Genomic DNA, 18891 nt, shown 5'->3' with positions numbered 1-18891 from the left:
TATGATTTCACTCATATGTGGGATATAAAACTATATGCACAAACAAACATGACAAACAAACAGAGACTCATGGACACGGACTGTGGATTAGTGGTTACCCAAGGGAAGGGGGAGGAGAGGGAGGTAGATAGGAGTAAAAGAGGTCAAATGTTTGGTGAAGGGAGGAAATCTAACTTTGGGTGGTGAACACACAATGCAGTATATGTACAACATACTGCTGAATGGTACACTTGAAACTTATTTGATTTTATTTGAAAAAAAAATTAAAGAATGTAACTCCAATTGTTTTTAATCAAAAAAAGAGAAGAAAAACTTTTGGTAGTACTATTAGAAGCATGGTCTTCTATCTCATTCAAGCGTGCTCAGTGGGACAGATGACGTGGGTCCTTATTAAGGCAATTCTTGTCATCAGGTGAAGTCAAGAATTGGCTATTGTCCTCAGACTGATGCCTTGCTGGAATACATGACTGGTCGGGAAATAATGACCATGTACGCCAGACTATGGGGAATCTCTGAGTCCCAGATTCAGCTGTATGTGAACAGTTGGTTGAATTTACTGCAACTGGAGCCCCACGCTGACAAGATTATCAGAACCTACAGGTGAGTCATCGCCCCGATCTCTTGTTGCTGCTGCTAATGTTGTGGTGCCTCCCCATGTTTCTGATGTTTGAAATACCTGCCCACAGCTCCACCTGACTCCCTCTGTCACATGGTTATTTAATTGTGGAACTGTATACTGAGTCGCTAGGTTAAAATGCAGTCATACAACAGATCTACATGGTCCCACGCCTTCCCTTTGCAGAGAGGAAACTCGAAATCCTAGTTATGTTTGAACTGTAGCCTCTGAATCTCAAAGGGGACCATCATCTTCTTCCTAGGGTCTGTATGGTTCTTTGTTTTCCAAGAAAGAAGGGTTGTAGACCCTTTAAATTAGGGTGGGATTTCTGTACCTGAGAAATCATGACACCCTAAGAGCTAGTAAGTAAATGCCACTATGACGCTGCCAAAATCAGTTACATAAAAATCACTCCTCTATATTTCAAATGAGAAAGTAATTGATATATCCACCCGTAGTGGAGCCCGCTACCTTGTTGACGTCACATGTAATTGGCATTACGGATGTCCATGTTGAGTGTCTGCTGAGACTTTCAGCATTTGAGACATTCGTGCCAATGTTATCCTATAAACAAACACTTTGTGTATCTTCCCCTTTCCCTATATTCTCTCTCCTTCTATGACCATGAAGTGGAGGATGCAAACGTAGGTTGAGTACGGCTATTGCCCTAATGGGAAAACCCACCGTCATTTTGCTGGATGAGCCATCGACTGGCATGGACCCAGTTGCCCGCCGCCTGCTCTGGGCTGCTGTGACGCGGGCCCGTGAGAGCGGCAAAGCCATTGTCATAACCTCCCACAGGTGCAACTCATCGGGAGGGGTGGAAGAGGGGTGGCGAGCACTGTCCGAATTGCAGAAGGTCTGCCGAAGGAGCGTGCTTTGTTCTACTTCGTTCTTTTATCTCGTTTTGCTAGAACGGAGGAATGTGATGCCTTCTGTACCAGGCTGGCCATCATGGTAAAGGGGAAGTTCATGTGCTTGGGCAGCCCTCAGCACCTCAAGAACAAGTTTGGCAATATTTACACCCTAAAGATCAAGGTCAAGATCGATACACCCGAGCATAAATTAGAGGATTTAAAATTTTTCATCACGACTACATTCCCAGGTAAATTAGGCGGGGCTATCCTTATTCGAGATGTATTGAGTCATGTTTGCTATCTCACTGTGCACGTGGTTTGGTTTATGTCTCCAATAACTGCTTCCTATAGATTATTGACTTTTATTGACTTCCACACCGAATTCCTTTTGAGATCCTTCTTTCTACAGCTTCTTATGCCTGATTTTGGTAAGAAGTTTTACACACATACACACATACACACATACACACGAGTCACACTAAGCTTCTGTATCACTTTAATAAGGCAGATTTGGATTTATCCATGTAAATTATATCCCCCAAATCATAATTACTATTATAATTCCCCAGTATTTTCACATATTATCCACGCAAAGTTTTAAGGCTTTTTGTTCTCCAGCTAAGCATGTAACTCTGGTCTTTTGGTCTCAGCCAGGATGTGGTGTTACAATGCAAACAAGAACCGCATTGCTTTTCTCTCTTTCCAAGACTAGATCTGCTTTGGTATGCTAAAATCAGTACGCACCCCTCTGCCAATCTGCTACAACACCAGAGACGGAACCTATTTGTCCCTGACCTCTCTTTCCTAAACATAAAGCCAGGGGCATAGCAAGGCTTTTAATAGTTCTGGTTTTTCATCTTAGTTTCCACTTCGATAGCCCGACAAAATATCAGAAAAGTTCCCCTTGTGTGTCAGGCTGAGGAGTTGGAAGTTTATCTCCAGGCAATGGAAAATAACATGGTCAATCACGCCGTAAGAATGGAGGTCAGAAAAGAGATGAGAAACGGATAGTAGAGCAGATGTGGACAGCAGATGTGTGGGAAAATAATTCCTCAGTGTTGGTCATAGTGGTTATGACGTGCCTTTGACCATGCGGATGGAAATGTCCTTTACGAGGTTCGACGTTCACGTAGGCATTCATTTAGCAAATATTTTTGAGTACTTATTGTATCAGTTCTATTTCGCGTGGCCCCTAAATGACCACAAAGAGAAGCTGTGACCAAAACCCCTTTCCTGTGAGCTGTCCCAGCCACCTGCTCTACTGATGGAAGAACACTAACTAAGTACTGACCCAAGACCCGGCCTTGAAAACGTGGACACAGGCTGTCTGCTTCCTATAGACAGGCCTTCTGCACAATATTTTTAAACAAGTTGCTCTTCAAACATGACAGAATCACAGAGGAACTGATATGGAGCCGATACCCAAATATTGATTTTTAAAGAGAAGAAACAAACACTATGAGCAAAAGGCATCCAGAATGTCTACTTTAAAGAGGACTTACTAAAGTAATCATAAAACAGATCGTGGACTATTTACGCACCAGATTGTAATTTAGAAAGGAAAACGAATACATAGACGCAAACTATATATGTACGCCTAGATGCAGTCACATGAATTAATCTTACAAACATTGAGTGAAAGAAGCTAAAAGGAAAGAATATATACTAGACGATTCCATTCACATAAAGCTCAAAAGTAGGAAAACTCTTCCTAGATTTTTAAGGGTACGTGCACAGGTTGGGCTGGTTTCACCAGTCTTTGCTTTGAATAATTCATTAAGCTCTCTGTTTGAAATATTTCGCATTCAAAAAGAGCTTTACGTTATCATGGAGACAATACATGCGTTAAAATTCATATTAAGAAAACCCACACGCCGCTATGAACATGTATTTTTTTTCTTTTACTTTAACACATTTTAATCCCAGTTAATCCAATCCGCAATCGGCAAACGTGCGTTAACTGTAAACGCATCAGCTTGTTCTAAATTAGAAATGGGTTCTAATTTAGAATACCTGTAAAAGACACGGGAACACACAGCCTGACTTGGGGGATGTGTGCGTAGGATTTCCTCTCTCTCGTGGTCACGCGGCACGTAATCGTAGCGAGGAGGCCGTATCCCGCTTGCCTCCCCAGCAGACATGCCGTGCACACGCATGGAACATCCTCCAGCTCATAGTCTCAGCCCTACATCCAGGAATAAAGTCTCGCAGTGACATTAGAATTTTAGAAGGCTCTGGTTCCATTCGTTGGGCACGTGAGCTGATGTTTTTGGAGCGCGCCTGAAAGCCTGCCCTCAGTAACTGTTATGAAGTCACTCTTTGATCAGGAATGAATCTGCTGAAACGAGTTAACCATGCCATGTACACCAAAGAGAATGAGTTATGTGATCACGTCCTCTTTTGTCATAATGCTGTCTTTGCCATTCTGTTACATAATTAAGCAGGTGTAGCGATACTTTGGCAATTTTAAGTGAAATCTGTAAGATTACTCACCTATCCCATATTTCCTTTCTTAGGCAGCGTATTAAAACAGGAGAACCAAGGGAACCTTAACTATTACATTCCCAGCAAGGACAACAGCTGGGCAAAGGTGACTGTGGAGACCACGCCCCTCTAACGTGACGCGTGAAGAGAGCACTAATGGTGGGAAGTGTTTGGGATTCAGCTACGTGGGACGGGAACCAGGGGTTACCGGAGAAGCAGAAGTTAAGTTACCTTCAGTGGCCCCTGGAATTTAAGTGCTCGCCCTCAGATGCTCAACGATCCATTCTGCCTGCCTCCCGCCAGCACTGGCAGGAGTGGCAGTCGGTGGAGGAGAGGCTCACCCGGGTTGGGGGTCGGGGGGGGGGGGAACAGAGGGGCAACCACGTTCTTGTTGTTGTTGAAGGTGTTCGGAATTTTGGAGGAAGCCAAAGACCAATTCAGTTTGGAGGATTATTCCATCAGTCAGATTACGCTGGAACAGGTCTTCCTGACCTTTGCTAACCCAGAGAACAGAGAAATGAATGTTTGAAGACAGGTACCACGAGAGTCGGTTCCCACTAGTGACCCTGTGTCTGCTCAGCTACACCTGGATACAGAGGGTCATGCCTGTGTACATATATCTTGGTGTAAATGTATTTATGTAATAAAGAGCCCCCCAGGAGAGAACACGAGTCCTTTCTTGGTAGATTTACGAGAATGGCCTTGTTCCCGGCATGTGCAAAATCCAAAGACACGTGGCGATATTTATGTTTTCTCTCCTAGAAATACGAAAGAACAGCATTAATCAGGTGGGAGCAGGGACCGATTCCCAAGTATTCTGAATGTTTGAACCAAAACATCCAGAAATGTTGGTGCTGTTAGATGGGACAGCTCGAAGAGCCTGAGATTTATTTTAAGTTAGGGATAAGAGGAGCATTAAGCCTGGAATAAATCATCTTTCCCATGGATACACACACACAGACTGTACACGCACATAAACACAGACATGCCGATATTATACCAAAGTAATCCAATTAAAATTGATATCAAAATTTAAGAGGTAAGTTGGGTCATTTCCAAAACTCAAACCAAGATTCTGCATGTGCTAAAGAATCTTTTCAGCAAGAACGTAAAGCAAAAACATTCTTTAAAAAGAATGTTTTCCTTCCCATTCTTGCCCACCTCCAATCAAGAAGAAAAGATGGAGAAATGAAGTGCAGAGGGCGACAGGGCCCTTCTCATTGTTTGGGCAGCTGGAGGCCCCCCCATTAGCAACAGGAGACATCTGATCACCTCCCCAAAATCATGGGCAGAGGAGCAGACGAGTGGGATGATCTTTGTTGAATGGCAAGATGGAAAGAAGTCCACGACGCTGCTCCATTTGGGGATGATTTGCTCAAGGGTTTTATATTCTCGGTTGGCTATTGTAATAAGGTGATATCCAAAAGCTATTCTCTGTTGTTTTTAGTTGTAATAGAACTTATCTATGAGTTCCATTTCCATACCTGCCACGTATCTATCACTGGCAAATGATTTCGGTAATTGCAAAATTTATTTCCTAGGCTGGCCATCTTTAAAAAGGGGGAGAGAAGTCGTTTTACTAAGCTCTTACATCTAGCCCCCAATTTGGCTTCTCTGACCCTTTTGAAAATTCCTTTGGCGTGGTAGTCTCTTTCACTGTCCCTCCCCATCCTCCAACTCAACTCGTCTTTCATCAAACAAAAAATGTGTCGGGTCCTCTACTAAGCAACTTATAACAGGGGATTATCTGTGAGGAGGTAATGAAGACTCTAAAGAATGCCCTAGGACTGAGGGAAAGTACTAAGGAAGAAACAAATTTGAAGAGAGGGCGTGGTTTGTGCTCATTGGATGGCGGGCCAGGCCTGTTCCACACCTGCTGACCCAGCAGGAAATAGCCCTCGGGCACAGGCTGCCTACCTAGGCTGGACACACTGGGGAGCTGGGGCTGGACACTTCTCCAGGCGCCTGGCAGGCTGGTGCTGGCCGGGGGACCGTGTGACTCATTGGGAAGCCACAGTGGGGGCGGGGAGGGGGAGGGTCGCGAAGGGGCCCCACTCCTGCCTCTGGCAGCAACAAGGCAAGAGTGAGAAGGATCTCAAACACCGTGAAGCCGGGATGGAAGCCCCTCGTCCGGCCGTGTCCCTCCACACCCTCTCTGACTCGGCCTGTCAGTCCAGGAGCCCAGCTCCTTCCCGCGCCGAGAGGCGAGGACGTGACACCCGGACAGCGGGTCGGAATTCGGACCCAGGATCGCAACCGTAGCTGCACCTGGGGTGGGGGTGAGGGCGGGGGTGGCCCAGGGAGCCGCAGCAGCGGACGCGGGTGCAGAAGGCAGGTTTGCAGGTGGGTCTCCGCAGCGCGCGCGGCCGCGCAGGTGGGGCCTCGACGCGCCGAGCGGTCAAAGCAGAGGCCGCACGTGCGCAGTGGGCTCGTGGGGACGGCCCGAGGGGGCCTGCGGGACCCTGCACCTCGCCTTTGGAAGCGTCCGGCTAGCCCCCAGGGACCCTGGGGCGCGACCACAGGGACCCTGGAGCGCGGCCACTGAATCTCCTCAAACTCCCTGCCACCTGCGACCGGGCCCGCGGAGGAAGCGCGGAGCCCGCCCGAGGTGGAACCTCAGAGTCTCGGGAATTCGGGGTGCGTGACGCAAGAGGCGTAGGGGACCCGATGCGCTGCGGGGTCACAGCGGAGGGACCAGCCGCAAGGAGGACTTAGACGAGGGGAGCACGCTCCAGCTACCGAGTAGGGGCGCAGAGTTGAGGCCAGGGTGCGTGGGCGCGGGCCCACGCGGGGCGAGGCGGGGTGGGGCGGGGCGGGGACCGGTCGGAGGGGCGGGGCCTGTTAGGGGCGGGGCCAGGGAACAGGTGAGGGCGAGGCAAAGGCGGTCGGGGCGGTGCCGGTATTTTGGGGCGGGGCAGGGGCGGGACATGCCAGGAAGGGGCCCGTCTCTTGCGGGAGGGGCATGCCAGGGCGGGGCATGCGAGAGGGCGGGGCCGCACCAGGGGCGGGGCAGGCAGGGGCGGGCCGGCTGGGGGTGGGGCCGGCAGGGGAGGGCAGGCAGGGGGCGGGGCCGGAAGGGGCGGGGGCAACCTGTTGGGGGCACATGCCGGGGCTGGGCATGCTAGGGGGCGGGGTCGCAACCGGGGCGGGGCCGGCAGGGGGCGGGGCCGCACCAGGGGCGGGGCTGGCAGGGGCGGAGCCGGCAGGGGGCGGGCCGGCAGGGGCGGGGTCCGTCTCTTGGGGGCGCATGCTGGGGCTGGGCATGCTAGGGGGCGGGGCCGCAACCGGGGCGGGGCCGGCAGGGGCGGGGCTGGCAGGGGCGGAGCCGGCAGGGGCGGAGCCGGCAGGGGGCGGGGCCGCACCAGGGGCGGGGTCGGAAGGGGCGGGGCTGGCAGGGGCGGGGCCGGCAGGGGGCGGGCCGGCAGGGGCGGGGCCGGAAGGGGCGGGGTCCGTCTGTTGGGGGCGCATGCCGGGGCTGGGCATGCTAGGGGGCGGGGCCGCAACCGGGGCGGGGCCGGCAGGGGCGGGGCTGGCAGGGGCGGAGCCGGCAGGGGGCGGGGCCAGCAGGGGGCGGGGCGGGCGGCGTCCGCGAGGCGGCGGTGGCGCGCCTGCGCCCTGGCGGTTGCCGAGGGCCTTGGGACCCGGCGTCGCGCAGCGGCACGCGCGCACCTCAGCGGCCGAGGGCCGGGCGGTGGCCGTTGCGAGGCCCATGGGGTGAGTGTCCGGGCCTCCCCGTCCCTGGTCCGCCTCCCCAAGTTCCCTGCTCGGCGACCGCTCCCCTACTCCCCGGAAGGCCGTCCCCGCCCCTCGCCCTCAGCGAAGAGCCTCAAAGTGCGTACCCCGCTTCCCCTCACCGCCAAAACACCCCCAGACGCAGAGCCCCGCACAGCCCTCCTGCCTCCCCTCCGAAACAAAACCCCGCCAAGGTGCGCAGGACACCCCTCCGACGGCGCCCGCGCTGGCCACGTCGCCCCGTCTCCCCGACGCCCCGCCGTCGCCGGGCCCCGCTCTGCGGCGCGGGGCGGGCCGCGTGCGCCCCGAGCCTCGGAACCCCGCGGGTGGCGGTAACGGGGGACAACGGCCGCCCGCGGTCGGCGCGCCCGGCCGTGGCTGATCCCGGAGCGCTGGTTGTCCCAGGAGGGCGAAGTAAAGAAGGGACGGACCCCGTCTCCCTGCGCCGCGCCGTAGCATAGCAGCTCGTCCCCCTTCTCCGGTGTCGCAGTTCAGAAGTCATTGCCACGCTCAATGTCAGAGCGCGTTCTTCCCGTGCTTTCCTCGGGCGCTTTCACAGTTTCAGGTCTTGCATTCAAGTATTTACGCTGTGTCGCGTTGGTCGGGGCGTGCGGTATAAAAGCGGAGCCACATTTCGCACGTGTGCATGCGGGTACCCGGTTTTCCCGGGAACATTGGTGGAACGGACCACCCCGCGGGTCTGCGTGTCCGTTTTGCTGCCCGCGCCCGGCGCCGCGGACAGTTTGACAACGTTACGTCCTCCCGTCCGTGGACGCAGGACGCCTTTCCGTTTGTGGCTTTCTTTGTGATCGGTTTCATGGTTTTCAACGTACCGGTCTTTCTTTCCCCTCCTCGGTTAAGTTTATTTCTAAGTGCTTTGTTCTTTTCGATGCTAGTGTAAGTAGGGTTGTTTTTTAATTTTTTTTTTCAGCTATGTCGTTGTTAGGAGAAACTCAGCTGATTTTTCTGTATTGGTTTTGGGTCCTGTAACTTTGCTGAACTCATTTAACTAGTTCTGTTAGTTTAATTAGTTCTAACAGGTTTTTTTTTTTTTTTTTGGTAGACTCTTTAGGGTTTTCTGTGTATAAGGTTATGCTACCCAAGAACAGAGACAATTTTACTTCTTCTTTTTCAATTCGGATGCATTTTATTTCATTATCTTGCATAATTGATCTCACTAGAACTTGTAGAACTGTGTTAGATAGAAGTGTGGAGTGGGCATCCTTGCCTTGCTCCGTATCTCAGAGGGGAAGGGCTTTCAATTCCCACTGTTTGGTATGATGTCAACTGTAAGCTTTTCATATATGAACTTTATTACGTTGAAGAACCTTCCTTATATACCTAATTGTTAAGCGTTTTTATTATGAAAGGGTGAATTTTGTCAAGTTCTTTTTCTGCATCTGTTGAGATGATCATATAATTTTTATTAGCATTTAATTTTTAGTGTATTATACCACATTTAATGATTTTCACATACTGAACTGTCCTTGCATCCCAGAAATAAATCCCACTTGATCATGACATATGATCCTTTTGATGTGCTATTGGATTCAGTTTGCTCAAATATTTAGAGGATTTTTGCAAATCCCTCATGCAATTTCTTTTCTTGTATGTCTTTTTCTGGCTTTGGTGTCAGGGTCATGCTGGACTCCTAAAATGAGTTTGGAAGTGTTCCCTCTGCTACAGTTTTTTGGAAGAATTTGAGAAGCAGCGATATTAATTCTTCTTCTAATATTTGGTAAAAGTCACCTATGAGGCTGTCTGTTCCTGGAAACTAGAACAGGAAAAATCAGATCCTGTTAACTTTATGGACATCTGAAGAAATGGAACCACATCTTACTATTATTTGTTTATCTATTTCCTTGCATTTTAAGCATATTGGAACTTCATTAGATATGAAGCAAATTAATAGACATAAAAATAGAAACAATGTAGTTTTCTTTATTTTAAATACATAGTCATTTTTGCTACCAATCTTTAATTCTGATTAAGGAGAAGATTAGGAGAAAGAAGTAATACTGTTCTTTGCTTGATGTTCACATTATCAGGTAACTTAACATTTAAAAGAAACCTTTCCTTTTTCCTGGAGTTGAACATACACTCTTAGTAGAAGAATGGATTTGTTGACATTCAACCAGTTTACAGTGCTTCTCTGGAAAAATTTTACCTTAAAGGTAGGTAAACGCATCCATGGAAAATGTCCATAAATGCTCATGTGTCGCAGTTCAGGGCGTGTGTGTGTGTGTGTGTGTGTGTGTGTGTGTGTGTGTGTGCGCCTGCTTGCTTTTGAAAAATCCATTTCAGCACTATAGGTAGCTCTTCCAAATTTATAAAACTGAATTGATCAGCAGTATAGTATGACCTGTAGGAAAGTCGAGCGTGCAGGGGAAGGGTGGTACAAGACAGGCCAGGAGGCACTGGCTTTTCCAGAGTGAAACTGGCAGAAGCTTAATACACTAGAACTATCCATCTGCATCGACTGTGTACACTGAAGTTAATTAACACCATCTTTTTGTTCCTCTTCTAGAGGAGGCAGTTCATTAATTTAATATTGGAAATCGTGACAGCGTTGTTGTTTCCACTGATGCTTTTGCTATTCCGTGCATTCAGCAACGTAAATGTTGTTGGACCCTACTATTTCACCCCTCAACACGTCAGTACTCTGCCTCGTTTCCTTCGAAATCCTCAAGACTGGGAATTGATCTACGTGCCTTCTAATATTAATGTGTTGAAAGAGATCGCCGAGAGTATGAAGAGGAATCTAAACATCAACTTAAAAGGTTAGAAATTAAGGTTTTCTGTGAAACTTACTATTAAATTGTTTTTGATAGTGCTAAAACAATGTAAAAAAATTAAGTTGGAGGAATGATATTTGCCAATTTCAAAACTAAGATTATAACCGTGGTTATAAAGACAGCGTGGTATTGGTGGAGGGATATACACATAGATCAGCGGAACGATAGAGAACCTAGGTAGACAGACGTACACGAATACGCCAAAATGTTTTTACAGTGATGCAAAAAATCCAATGGAAGGCTAATCTTTTCAGCAAACGGTGCCGAGTGATTGGACACCAATAGCTAAAAGAGTAAAACCACACCTTATGCAAAAATTGCATCAGAACAGATTATAGATCTAAAAGTGAAATGATGAAACAGAGAGAACATAGGAGAAGATATTTGTAACTTAGAGGTAAATGAAGAATCGTTAGACATAACAGCAAAACATCATCCACAGAAGAAACAAAATGGAAAGGTTGGACTTCCGATATATAATTTTATTAGTGGTTGCTCTTGGAGTTACAATATGCATACTTAATTTTCACACTGTACGGAGAACTAATATTTTACCACTTCACTGTAATATCAAATGATTATTGACATATAGGTCCCTTCATATTTTTCCCTTTGTATTGTAGTTTTCAAATCTACGTAAGGTGCAAACCTCACCAGGCAATATAATTCACACACATATTTTAAAGAACTTAAGCAAACTATTTATCCAGATATTTACCATAGCTGTCGCTCTTCCTTCATTCTCAAAGTTCCGAGTTTTCTTCTGATATCATTTTCCTTCTGAAGAACTGCCTTCGGTGATTTATTAGAGCAGTTCTACTAGCGGTGGATTCTGTTTGTTTTCCTTCATGTGATACCGTCTTTATTTCATCTTCATCCCTAAGGTTATTTTCATTTGATATAAAATTCTAGATCAACAGTCTTTTCTTTGCACGTTTAAAAAACATTTGCCACTTTCTTCTGACCTCCTTGGTTTCTGAAAAAAATCTGCAGTCATTCGAATCCTTGTCTCCCTGTAGGTAATATGCCATTTCTCTCCAGCCGTTTTCAAGGTTATTTTCTTTCTTTATTTGTCAAAAGTTTGATTATGTTGTGTCTGAGCATGGATCTCTTTGGCTTACTCTGTATAGGGTTCACTGAGCTTTTTGAATCTGAAAGTTTCTCTCTTTAACCAAATGTGAAGAATTTTCAACAATTTCTAAAAATTGTTTTTCAAATGCCCTTCTTTCTCCTCCTAAGACTATAATGACATAAATGCTAAAAATATTTCGTATTGTCCCACAGGTCATGGAGGCTCTATTCAAATCCTTTCCAATCTTTCTTTTCCTCCCTTGTTCGCCTTAAGTAATTTTTGCTGATTTATCTTTACTGACTCTTTCATCTATTATTTCCATACAACTATTGAGCCATCAAACGAGCTTTTTAAAGCAGTCAGAAGTGATCTCCACCCCGATTTATCTTGTTTTAAGTTAGCTTTTTGAGATATAATGCACATACCATACATTAACTTATTTAAAGTGTACAATTCAGTGGCTTTTTGGTATATTCCCAGAGTTGTTCAGTCATTACCACAATCAGTTTTAGAGCATTTTCATCACCAAAAATAAGTCCGTAACCTTTAACCATGGACTCCAATTTCCCATCCCCACCAGGATTAGGAAAACACTAATCTACTTTCTGTCTCTATGGATTTGTCTATTACAAACCTTTTAGGTAAATGGTTCATATATAAGACTTTTACATAAAGTTCATATTAATGTACTATGTGGCCTTTTCTGACTGACTTCTTTCACTTAGCATGTTTTCAAGGTTCATCCATGTTGTAGCATGCATTGTTATTTCAGTCCTTTTCATTGCTGAAGAATGTCTCATTGTATGGATTTACAGCATCCAGATGGTATGTCCTTCATCGGCTGATGGACATTTGGGTTGTTTCCACCTTTGGGCTATTGTGAATTATACTGTTGTGAATATGCATGTATGTTTTATGTTTTATTTATCTTGGGTATATACCTAGGAGTAGAATGAATGGGTCATATGCTAACTCTATGTTTAACTTTTTGAAAGACTGTCAGACATCTGTCTTTTTAATTATAGTCATCTCAGTGGATATGAAGTGTTATCTCACTGCAATAGTGATTTGCATTTCCCTAAAGACTAATGACTTACCTTTATATGTGTTTTTAATGATTATTATTTAAAAGTGTGGAAGTTTATAAAACACCTAAAATGGTTTCGAACCCCGAATATTCACTAAGTATTTATGACACCGGTATTTGAGAAAGTATTTTTAAATTTATGATGTTCGGATAGGCTTTTGTCCATGTAAAGTGGCGTCTCCCCTCATTATCAGATATTTTTACTTAAGTAAACAATTTCGCCTCTCTGCAGTTCATGGCTTCAAGTCAGAAATCGAGTTTGAGAAGTACGTGAAGTATGACCGCAGATCTCACAGAGTGTTGGCCGGCATTGTTTTTGACCATGACTTCAAAAATAGCAGTGACCCTCTGCCACTTCAGGTGAGGAACTTGTAGTTAGAGCTTTCCAAATAAATAGTTTTCTAGTGTTTGCTCTTCCAGTTTCTATAATTTTAATGAATTTGATACAACTGACCCTATTTTATAAGTGAAAAACTTAATTTTCCCAAGAAGAAACTACGAATGTGCAGTAGAGCAACAATATGAATTTAGGTCTGAGTAACTTTAGTGCCTGTGCTCTTAGTAACTGCATGATGCCGATAAGAGAACTGGATTTTCCACACACAAGGCCTTAAATTCATGGGAAACTTTGACTACTCAAGCAGTGCTTCTAATTCTGCAATGCGTGGTAAAATAAAAAACCCTAATAAAGCAGATGCATCTTCACTAACAGACAGCCAAGCATAGAAAAATCCTTTCTTTGAATGAAATGCAGAATTTAAGTACTTTCATAAATCTCTAGGGAAAACTCTAAGACTTATCCATATTGATTCAGAATTAAGACATCCATAGGCACTGAGACTCTGATTACAGCATAGCCCACGGGGAGGAGAGAGAATGACAGTGCTTTGAGCTTGGTATCTCCTTAGGAGATCGTAATAGAAATTGTGTCCTTATGGTCATGGAAATAAATGGTTAATCTACGGTATGTAGACATGGAGCCAAATTCTGTGTTTAGAATACAGATGTTTGTCAGTAGAAGGCAAGATTAATAAAACCACTAGTACACATTCTTTCTGCGTGTCCCATCCTTCTATGACTCCATTCTGCTGTACCAACTTCTGTCCACTTACTGAGTCACAATCATCCATATGCTGGAGTGACGTCAGAAGCATGGCAGCATGAGGGGCCCTCTTGGTCTCGCCCTCTGAAATTACAGCAAGTTCAACAGCTATAATACAACAAGGATTCCTGGACAACACACAAACACTTCGGAGAGATCTGCGCATCGGAACATCTGAAGGCGGGCGGGCCAGGCGAGTAGGGGAGGAGGGATGGGAGAGGAGCAGGGACGGGTGCTGCGGACACAGCCCAAAGCCCACTGCAGGCCTCAGGGACCGGGGAGGAGTCGTCATCGTTGCGTGCACTCTCTCTGGCCCTGAGCATTCCCGCCCGAGCAACCGGCATGTAATGCTACTGAACCCAAGGATGTGTCAGGGCAGAGGCCAAGTACAGAAGTGTGGCAGCTGTGTTTTAGCAGTCGCCAGTACTAGGCAGAAAACAAAGCCATGGAGCCTGGATGCTTCCCCCAGCACCCTCCCAGAGCTCACCTCCCTGCACCCTCCCAGAGCTAGCAGCAGGCCCCAGAAGAAACTAGCAGCGAGTGTCCGGCTGCAAAGCAGAAAATCTACAGCCCTGAGAGCTGCAGAGACAGCTCCTAGGAGGCAGATGCACACCGCAGCTAATCCCAGTGACGGGCGGATGTACAGAGGCGAGGCGGCTGAGGTCTGGCAGCTGCCACTACTGGGAGAACAAAGCCACAAACACAGCGGTGGCCTCTCCCGACCACCCCACCCGTCCAGTGCAGGCTGAAGCTAGCTGGGGCACCTGGACCACATCAGGTAGCACAACACTGCGTCGGGCTGCGGGGCAGCATCGGGACTTCAGGGGCTCAGAACCCCATCACCAGTCACACTTTTCCACAGGAGGGGGAGCCCTGAGACCGAAGCAACTGGTCCCAGAGGAGAAACCCACCTCCCCAGAGAATACAAAGCGCTTTCCAACGCCTGGCAGAGGTCCAGGCCTGAGCAGTGCAGGAGACTCGTACTTCCTTCAAGCGCCACCTCCTGGAAAACTAAAGTCAAGTCTCTTCGTATCAAGAGGCATCACTCTTAATAATTTTTTAAAAGCAGAGTTCATTCCTATAAATGTCCAGGAAAAGGAAAAAATCTATCAAATACCATGAACAACATGGCAGCTCAGAAAGAAAATGAAATATCTCCAGAAAATAAACTTAACAACATGGAAATACATGATTTAAATGACAATTCATGACTGCACTTCTGAAAAAACTCAGCAAGTTGCAAGGAAAATGGTAGGCAGTTTAATGAACGCAAATAAAATCAATGAACAAAAAGAACGTATTACCAAAGAGATTGAAGACAAACAAACAGACTCATGGACATGGGCAATGGACTAGTGGTTACCAGAGGGGAGGGGGCATAAGGAAGAGGAGGGGAAAAAATTAGATGATAAATAAATAAATGAAAATTTTAAAATTTTAGAAATGGAGAACACATTCTTGATCGTTAAGAGATAGCTATGGGGAAAAAAGGGGTGATGGAACCGGTTGATATCTTGACTATGATGGGTGGTACCTCAACTTTCACGTGTGATGAAGTCATACAGGACTTAGCGCAGACAGCACACGAGTCCAAACCTGCGGAGCTCCGGTCTTACTTAGTGATTTGTGCCAATGTCAGTATCTTGTTGTGATATTAGAGTTTTGCGAGATGTTATCCTTGGGAAAGTAAAGATGACACACAGTCTGTTATTTCTTACAACTACATGTACATCTACAATTTTCTTAATAAGTACTTAAAATACCTTAAGTACTTAACAGTGTTTTTAAAATACACTTAAAATGAATTATCAAGATATAGTGTTGGAAAATTTCTTTGTGAAACACCTATGTGACAACGTGCTAGTATCCAAGATATTTTTAGAGACCTACAATGCAATAATAAAAAGCACAGTTTCAAAGGTGAGCAAAAGATTTAAATAAACGTATCCCCAGAAGCAAAATTGATCTGTCTTATTCTGAGGATGGAAGGAATAGTGCCTGTGTTTATCTCGACACTATTAACACTGTCCTGGATTTAATTTACCTTTTGCATTCATATCATCGGGCTGAATGTACAGCCAACTGTAAATCCCTGGCATAGTTTAGCTACTTCTTTCCAGTGTCTTCCTAAATGGCATTATGGGCCTAAAATAAAAGGATTTTTATGTATTTTTTTAAAATAATTTTTATCTTGTCTGCTGTGATATTATTTCAGCTTATTGACATTTTTAGAAAATATTTGAATTCTGTCATCTAATATAATGATCCCTTGTGGTCTCTGCAATTTGGCAAACATATCATACACATTTTATCGAAATCATTAGTAAAACTGCTGAATAGAGCCACGCAAACTCAGTCTTTTTTTACAGGGCACTGCAGGTCTCCCGCTGACAGGCCAAATTCTTGCTTTTATTCCCTCAGTCCTAGGGCGGGCTGGTGGCTGCCACTTTCACCTGCTGCCCTAGAATTCTCTTCCCCTTTCAGTTATCTAGCCTGACTTCTGTTTTCTTACTGTACCTTGAACAGATACATAGCGCTCTCTGTTGTGAAGGTGCCATAGTTTGTACAGTCTCCTGCGTATGAGCAACTAATTTCAACATGTTCCCACCACAAATAATGTAACAACAAACAAACTTGTGTGCATATGTCATCTTCATATTGTTGGAGATGCGTATTTCAAGTCCGTTTCTGGAAGTAGGATTGCCGAGTCAAACGGTAAATGCATATGTAGTTTTGTTAAACATTACCAGATTCTCCATTACCGTTGTGCCATTTTGCATCCCACAAGCAATGAATTAAAGTGCCTGTTTGTCGACAGCCTTACTAACAAAGCGTGTCGTTAAGCTTTTGATTTTTCCAGTACGATAGGTAAGAAATACATCTCTGTGGTTTTAATTTGCATTTATTTCATTGCGTGACATGAGGATGCTTGTCATGTATATGGGTCGGTCGTATGGTATCTTGTTTCTGTGAACTGTCTTCATTTTCAGAGGACTTCAAATGTAGACGTGACTGGAACGTACATGTCGTGCTTGGTGTCACTCAGTGCCAGGCATTCTGTGTTAGTTTGACATCAGATGAGTTCTCCTGTTTTAAATCACATGGTTTTTCATATGTTCTTAACTTCCTTTTATTTCTAACATTTGTTTTTTAGTTTATTTGGTTTTAAGCATAGTTTGTTTCCTATTGCTATTTCTAGGTAAAATATCATCTGCGTTTTGTTAGGATACAGAGGACTATCGTGCGGCCAGATCTGACAGGCTGGAAAACATCCTTACTTTTCCCCATTCATTCCTCTTCGGGACCCAGGAACCCAGATTTTCATGATGGAGGAAGTCCTGGTGAGCAGACCCTTCAGCATACGCCTCACAGTTACATACTCTCTCTCTCTCTCTCTCTCACACACACACACACACACACACACGGTATTATTGATATACACACACACACACGTATGTATACACACACACACATAACTGTAGACTTCGTGTTTTATATACAATTCTTTATACATATATACAATGAGTATATATATACAATTATGTATGTAATAGGTCTGTTTGTTCTTATTGTGGTAATTTTGAAAATTAAACTTAATTCTACCAAAACAACTTCAATCTTACATGTTTGGCAAACATAAAAATATATGTAACATATCTGTATCCTGTTTTATCCTCTTTCAATTCTTGTATCAGCATCTCTGTGTTTATGTAGTTGTGATTTAGTGTTATATTTTCCAAATAACACACATTTTCATTCGTTGGCATTACTTGCCTATTTATATCTATGTACAATTTTATCGATTTGGTCTAAAAGTTTTTACATTGTGATGGTAGTTTTTAATTCATATTTTTGTTTCACACATTATAATATGTTACAAACCCTTAATTTGGGTTCACCAATTATCTTGAGATTTTATCTTTAGCAAATATATTAAATAGAAGAAAAAAGCCAGTACATTCTAGCATTAGCAACAAAAATTGGAAACCACATAACCAGTAAGAGAATAGATGAACCTATTAGACAGTTACTAATCTTTACGAAGTAGTCTGTAAATTGAACCTACAGGTACCTGTATGAATGAACTAAGGGGAGATGGATGGGACATTTCCAGGCAGCGGAAGTGAAACCATGAACACCTGCAGGTCAGGGGGCAGCGTTCAGGGAACCACGTGGCCTTCGTTTGTTCGCTTTATTTTTCAATAGCTACCTTAGAGGGTGCTTGTGGGAGGCTGTTAGAGATGAGGCCAGGAGGAAAGGAGTTCATCACAGACCTCGCGTGTGAAGTGAAGAAGCACTAAGTATCTCGGGAAGTTATGAGAGAGGCGTAGTGATGTTTAGCATGAGGAAGAGACATGACGTAATGTGATTGTGGATGATTCTCTCCCAGTGGTAACACCCTGAGTTTATCTTTGGTTTTCGTTTGTATTTGAACACACAATTTTATTTTATACTGTTGGTAAACAAAAAAGACCAGGACCTGTGTTTCACAGTTTATGTAATAATTTATATAATTGATGAAGTTATTTGGGAGAATGAATGAATGAATGAATGAATGAATGAATCCCTCAGATATTGGGATTTTCTTTTGTCATTTCACTTCTCAGTTGCAGGTGGCATATTGAGAACAGACAGTACACCCTTAGGTTTTCCTGATGCCACACTATTTGGAGGTGGAGAATGTTAGGGAGAGAGGGAGAATGAAGGACCGCATGCTGAGGAGCAGTAAGCAAAATATAAAGGTGCAAAGACTAAGAAGGAGGGGCAGGAAGGAGCAGGAAAGTAAGAGGCCCCTCACCTGGAGCAAGCGGGACGTGGGGGCCTGTGCTCAACGCTTTGCTTACATCGCCACAAAAGAACCTTGTTGACATTTTAAAACCGAAAAACAGTAATCCCTTTACAGAACAGAGAATTTTAAATCATGTACCACAAACTTTATTTAAAGGTTTATTTAAAGATGTATAATCATTCAAGAGTCCCATGTATATTTTATAATCCAAATGTTAAAAGTACTTTTCCACTTTCTGGCTTTATCCATGTTGTTCTTTATTGAACAGAAATCTTGAGTTTGATGTAGTTCATTGTTTTTTGCCATGTGGTTGGTTTTCATTTAAGGAGTCCATCCCTACTCCTAAGTTCAAAAATA

The 18891-nt window shown here is 44.9% G+C and overlaps 2 protein-coding genes across 2 annotated transcripts in view; both read left to right on the top strand.

Moving 5' to 3' along the window:
* The window catches only part of LOC107516059 (ATP-binding cassette sub-family A member 3), a 95309-nt gene extending 90705 nt beyond the window's left edge, over positions 1-4604 (top strand). The window contains exons 27-31 of the mRNA XM_036225868.1: positions 413-600; positions 1247-1417; positions 1531-1721; positions 3990-4063; positions 4361-4604. Of these exons, the coding sequence (XP_036081761.1) occupies positions 413-600; positions 1247-1417; positions 1531-1721; positions 3990-4063; positions 4361-4486 (750 nt within the window). The 3' untranslated portion in view covers positions 4487-4604. The remainder of the gene's footprint in view (positions 1-412; positions 601-1246; positions 1418-1530; positions 1722-3989; positions 4064-4360) is intronic.
* A 5138-nt stretch (positions 4605-9742) lies between these two features.
* The window catches only part of LOC107516105 (ATP-binding cassette sub-family A member 3), an 88160-nt gene continuing 79011 nt past the window's right edge, over positions 9743-18891 (top strand). Inside the window, exons 1-4 of the mRNA XM_036226081.1 lie at positions 9743-9863; positions 10217-10469; positions 12876-13003; positions 16945-17086. Coding sequence (XP_036081974.1) covers positions 9804-9863; positions 10217-10469; positions 12876-13003; positions 16945-17086 — 583 coding nt within the window. The 5' untranslated portion in view covers positions 9743-9803. The remainder of the gene's footprint in view (positions 9864-10216; positions 10470-12875; positions 13004-16944; positions 17087-18891) is intronic.

Source organism: Rousettus aegyptiacus, unplaced genomic scaffold (genome assembly GCF_014176215.1).
Source record: "Rousettus aegyptiacus isolate mRouAeg1 unplaced genomic scaffold, mRouAeg1.p scaffold_m13_p_8, whole genome shotgun sequence".
In the NCBI taxonomy this organism is placed as follows: Eukaryota; Metazoa; Chordata; class Mammalia; order Chiroptera; family Pteropodidae; genus Rousettus; species Rousettus aegyptiacus.
This window is presented reverse-complemented; position numbering and strand designations above follow the sequence as displayed.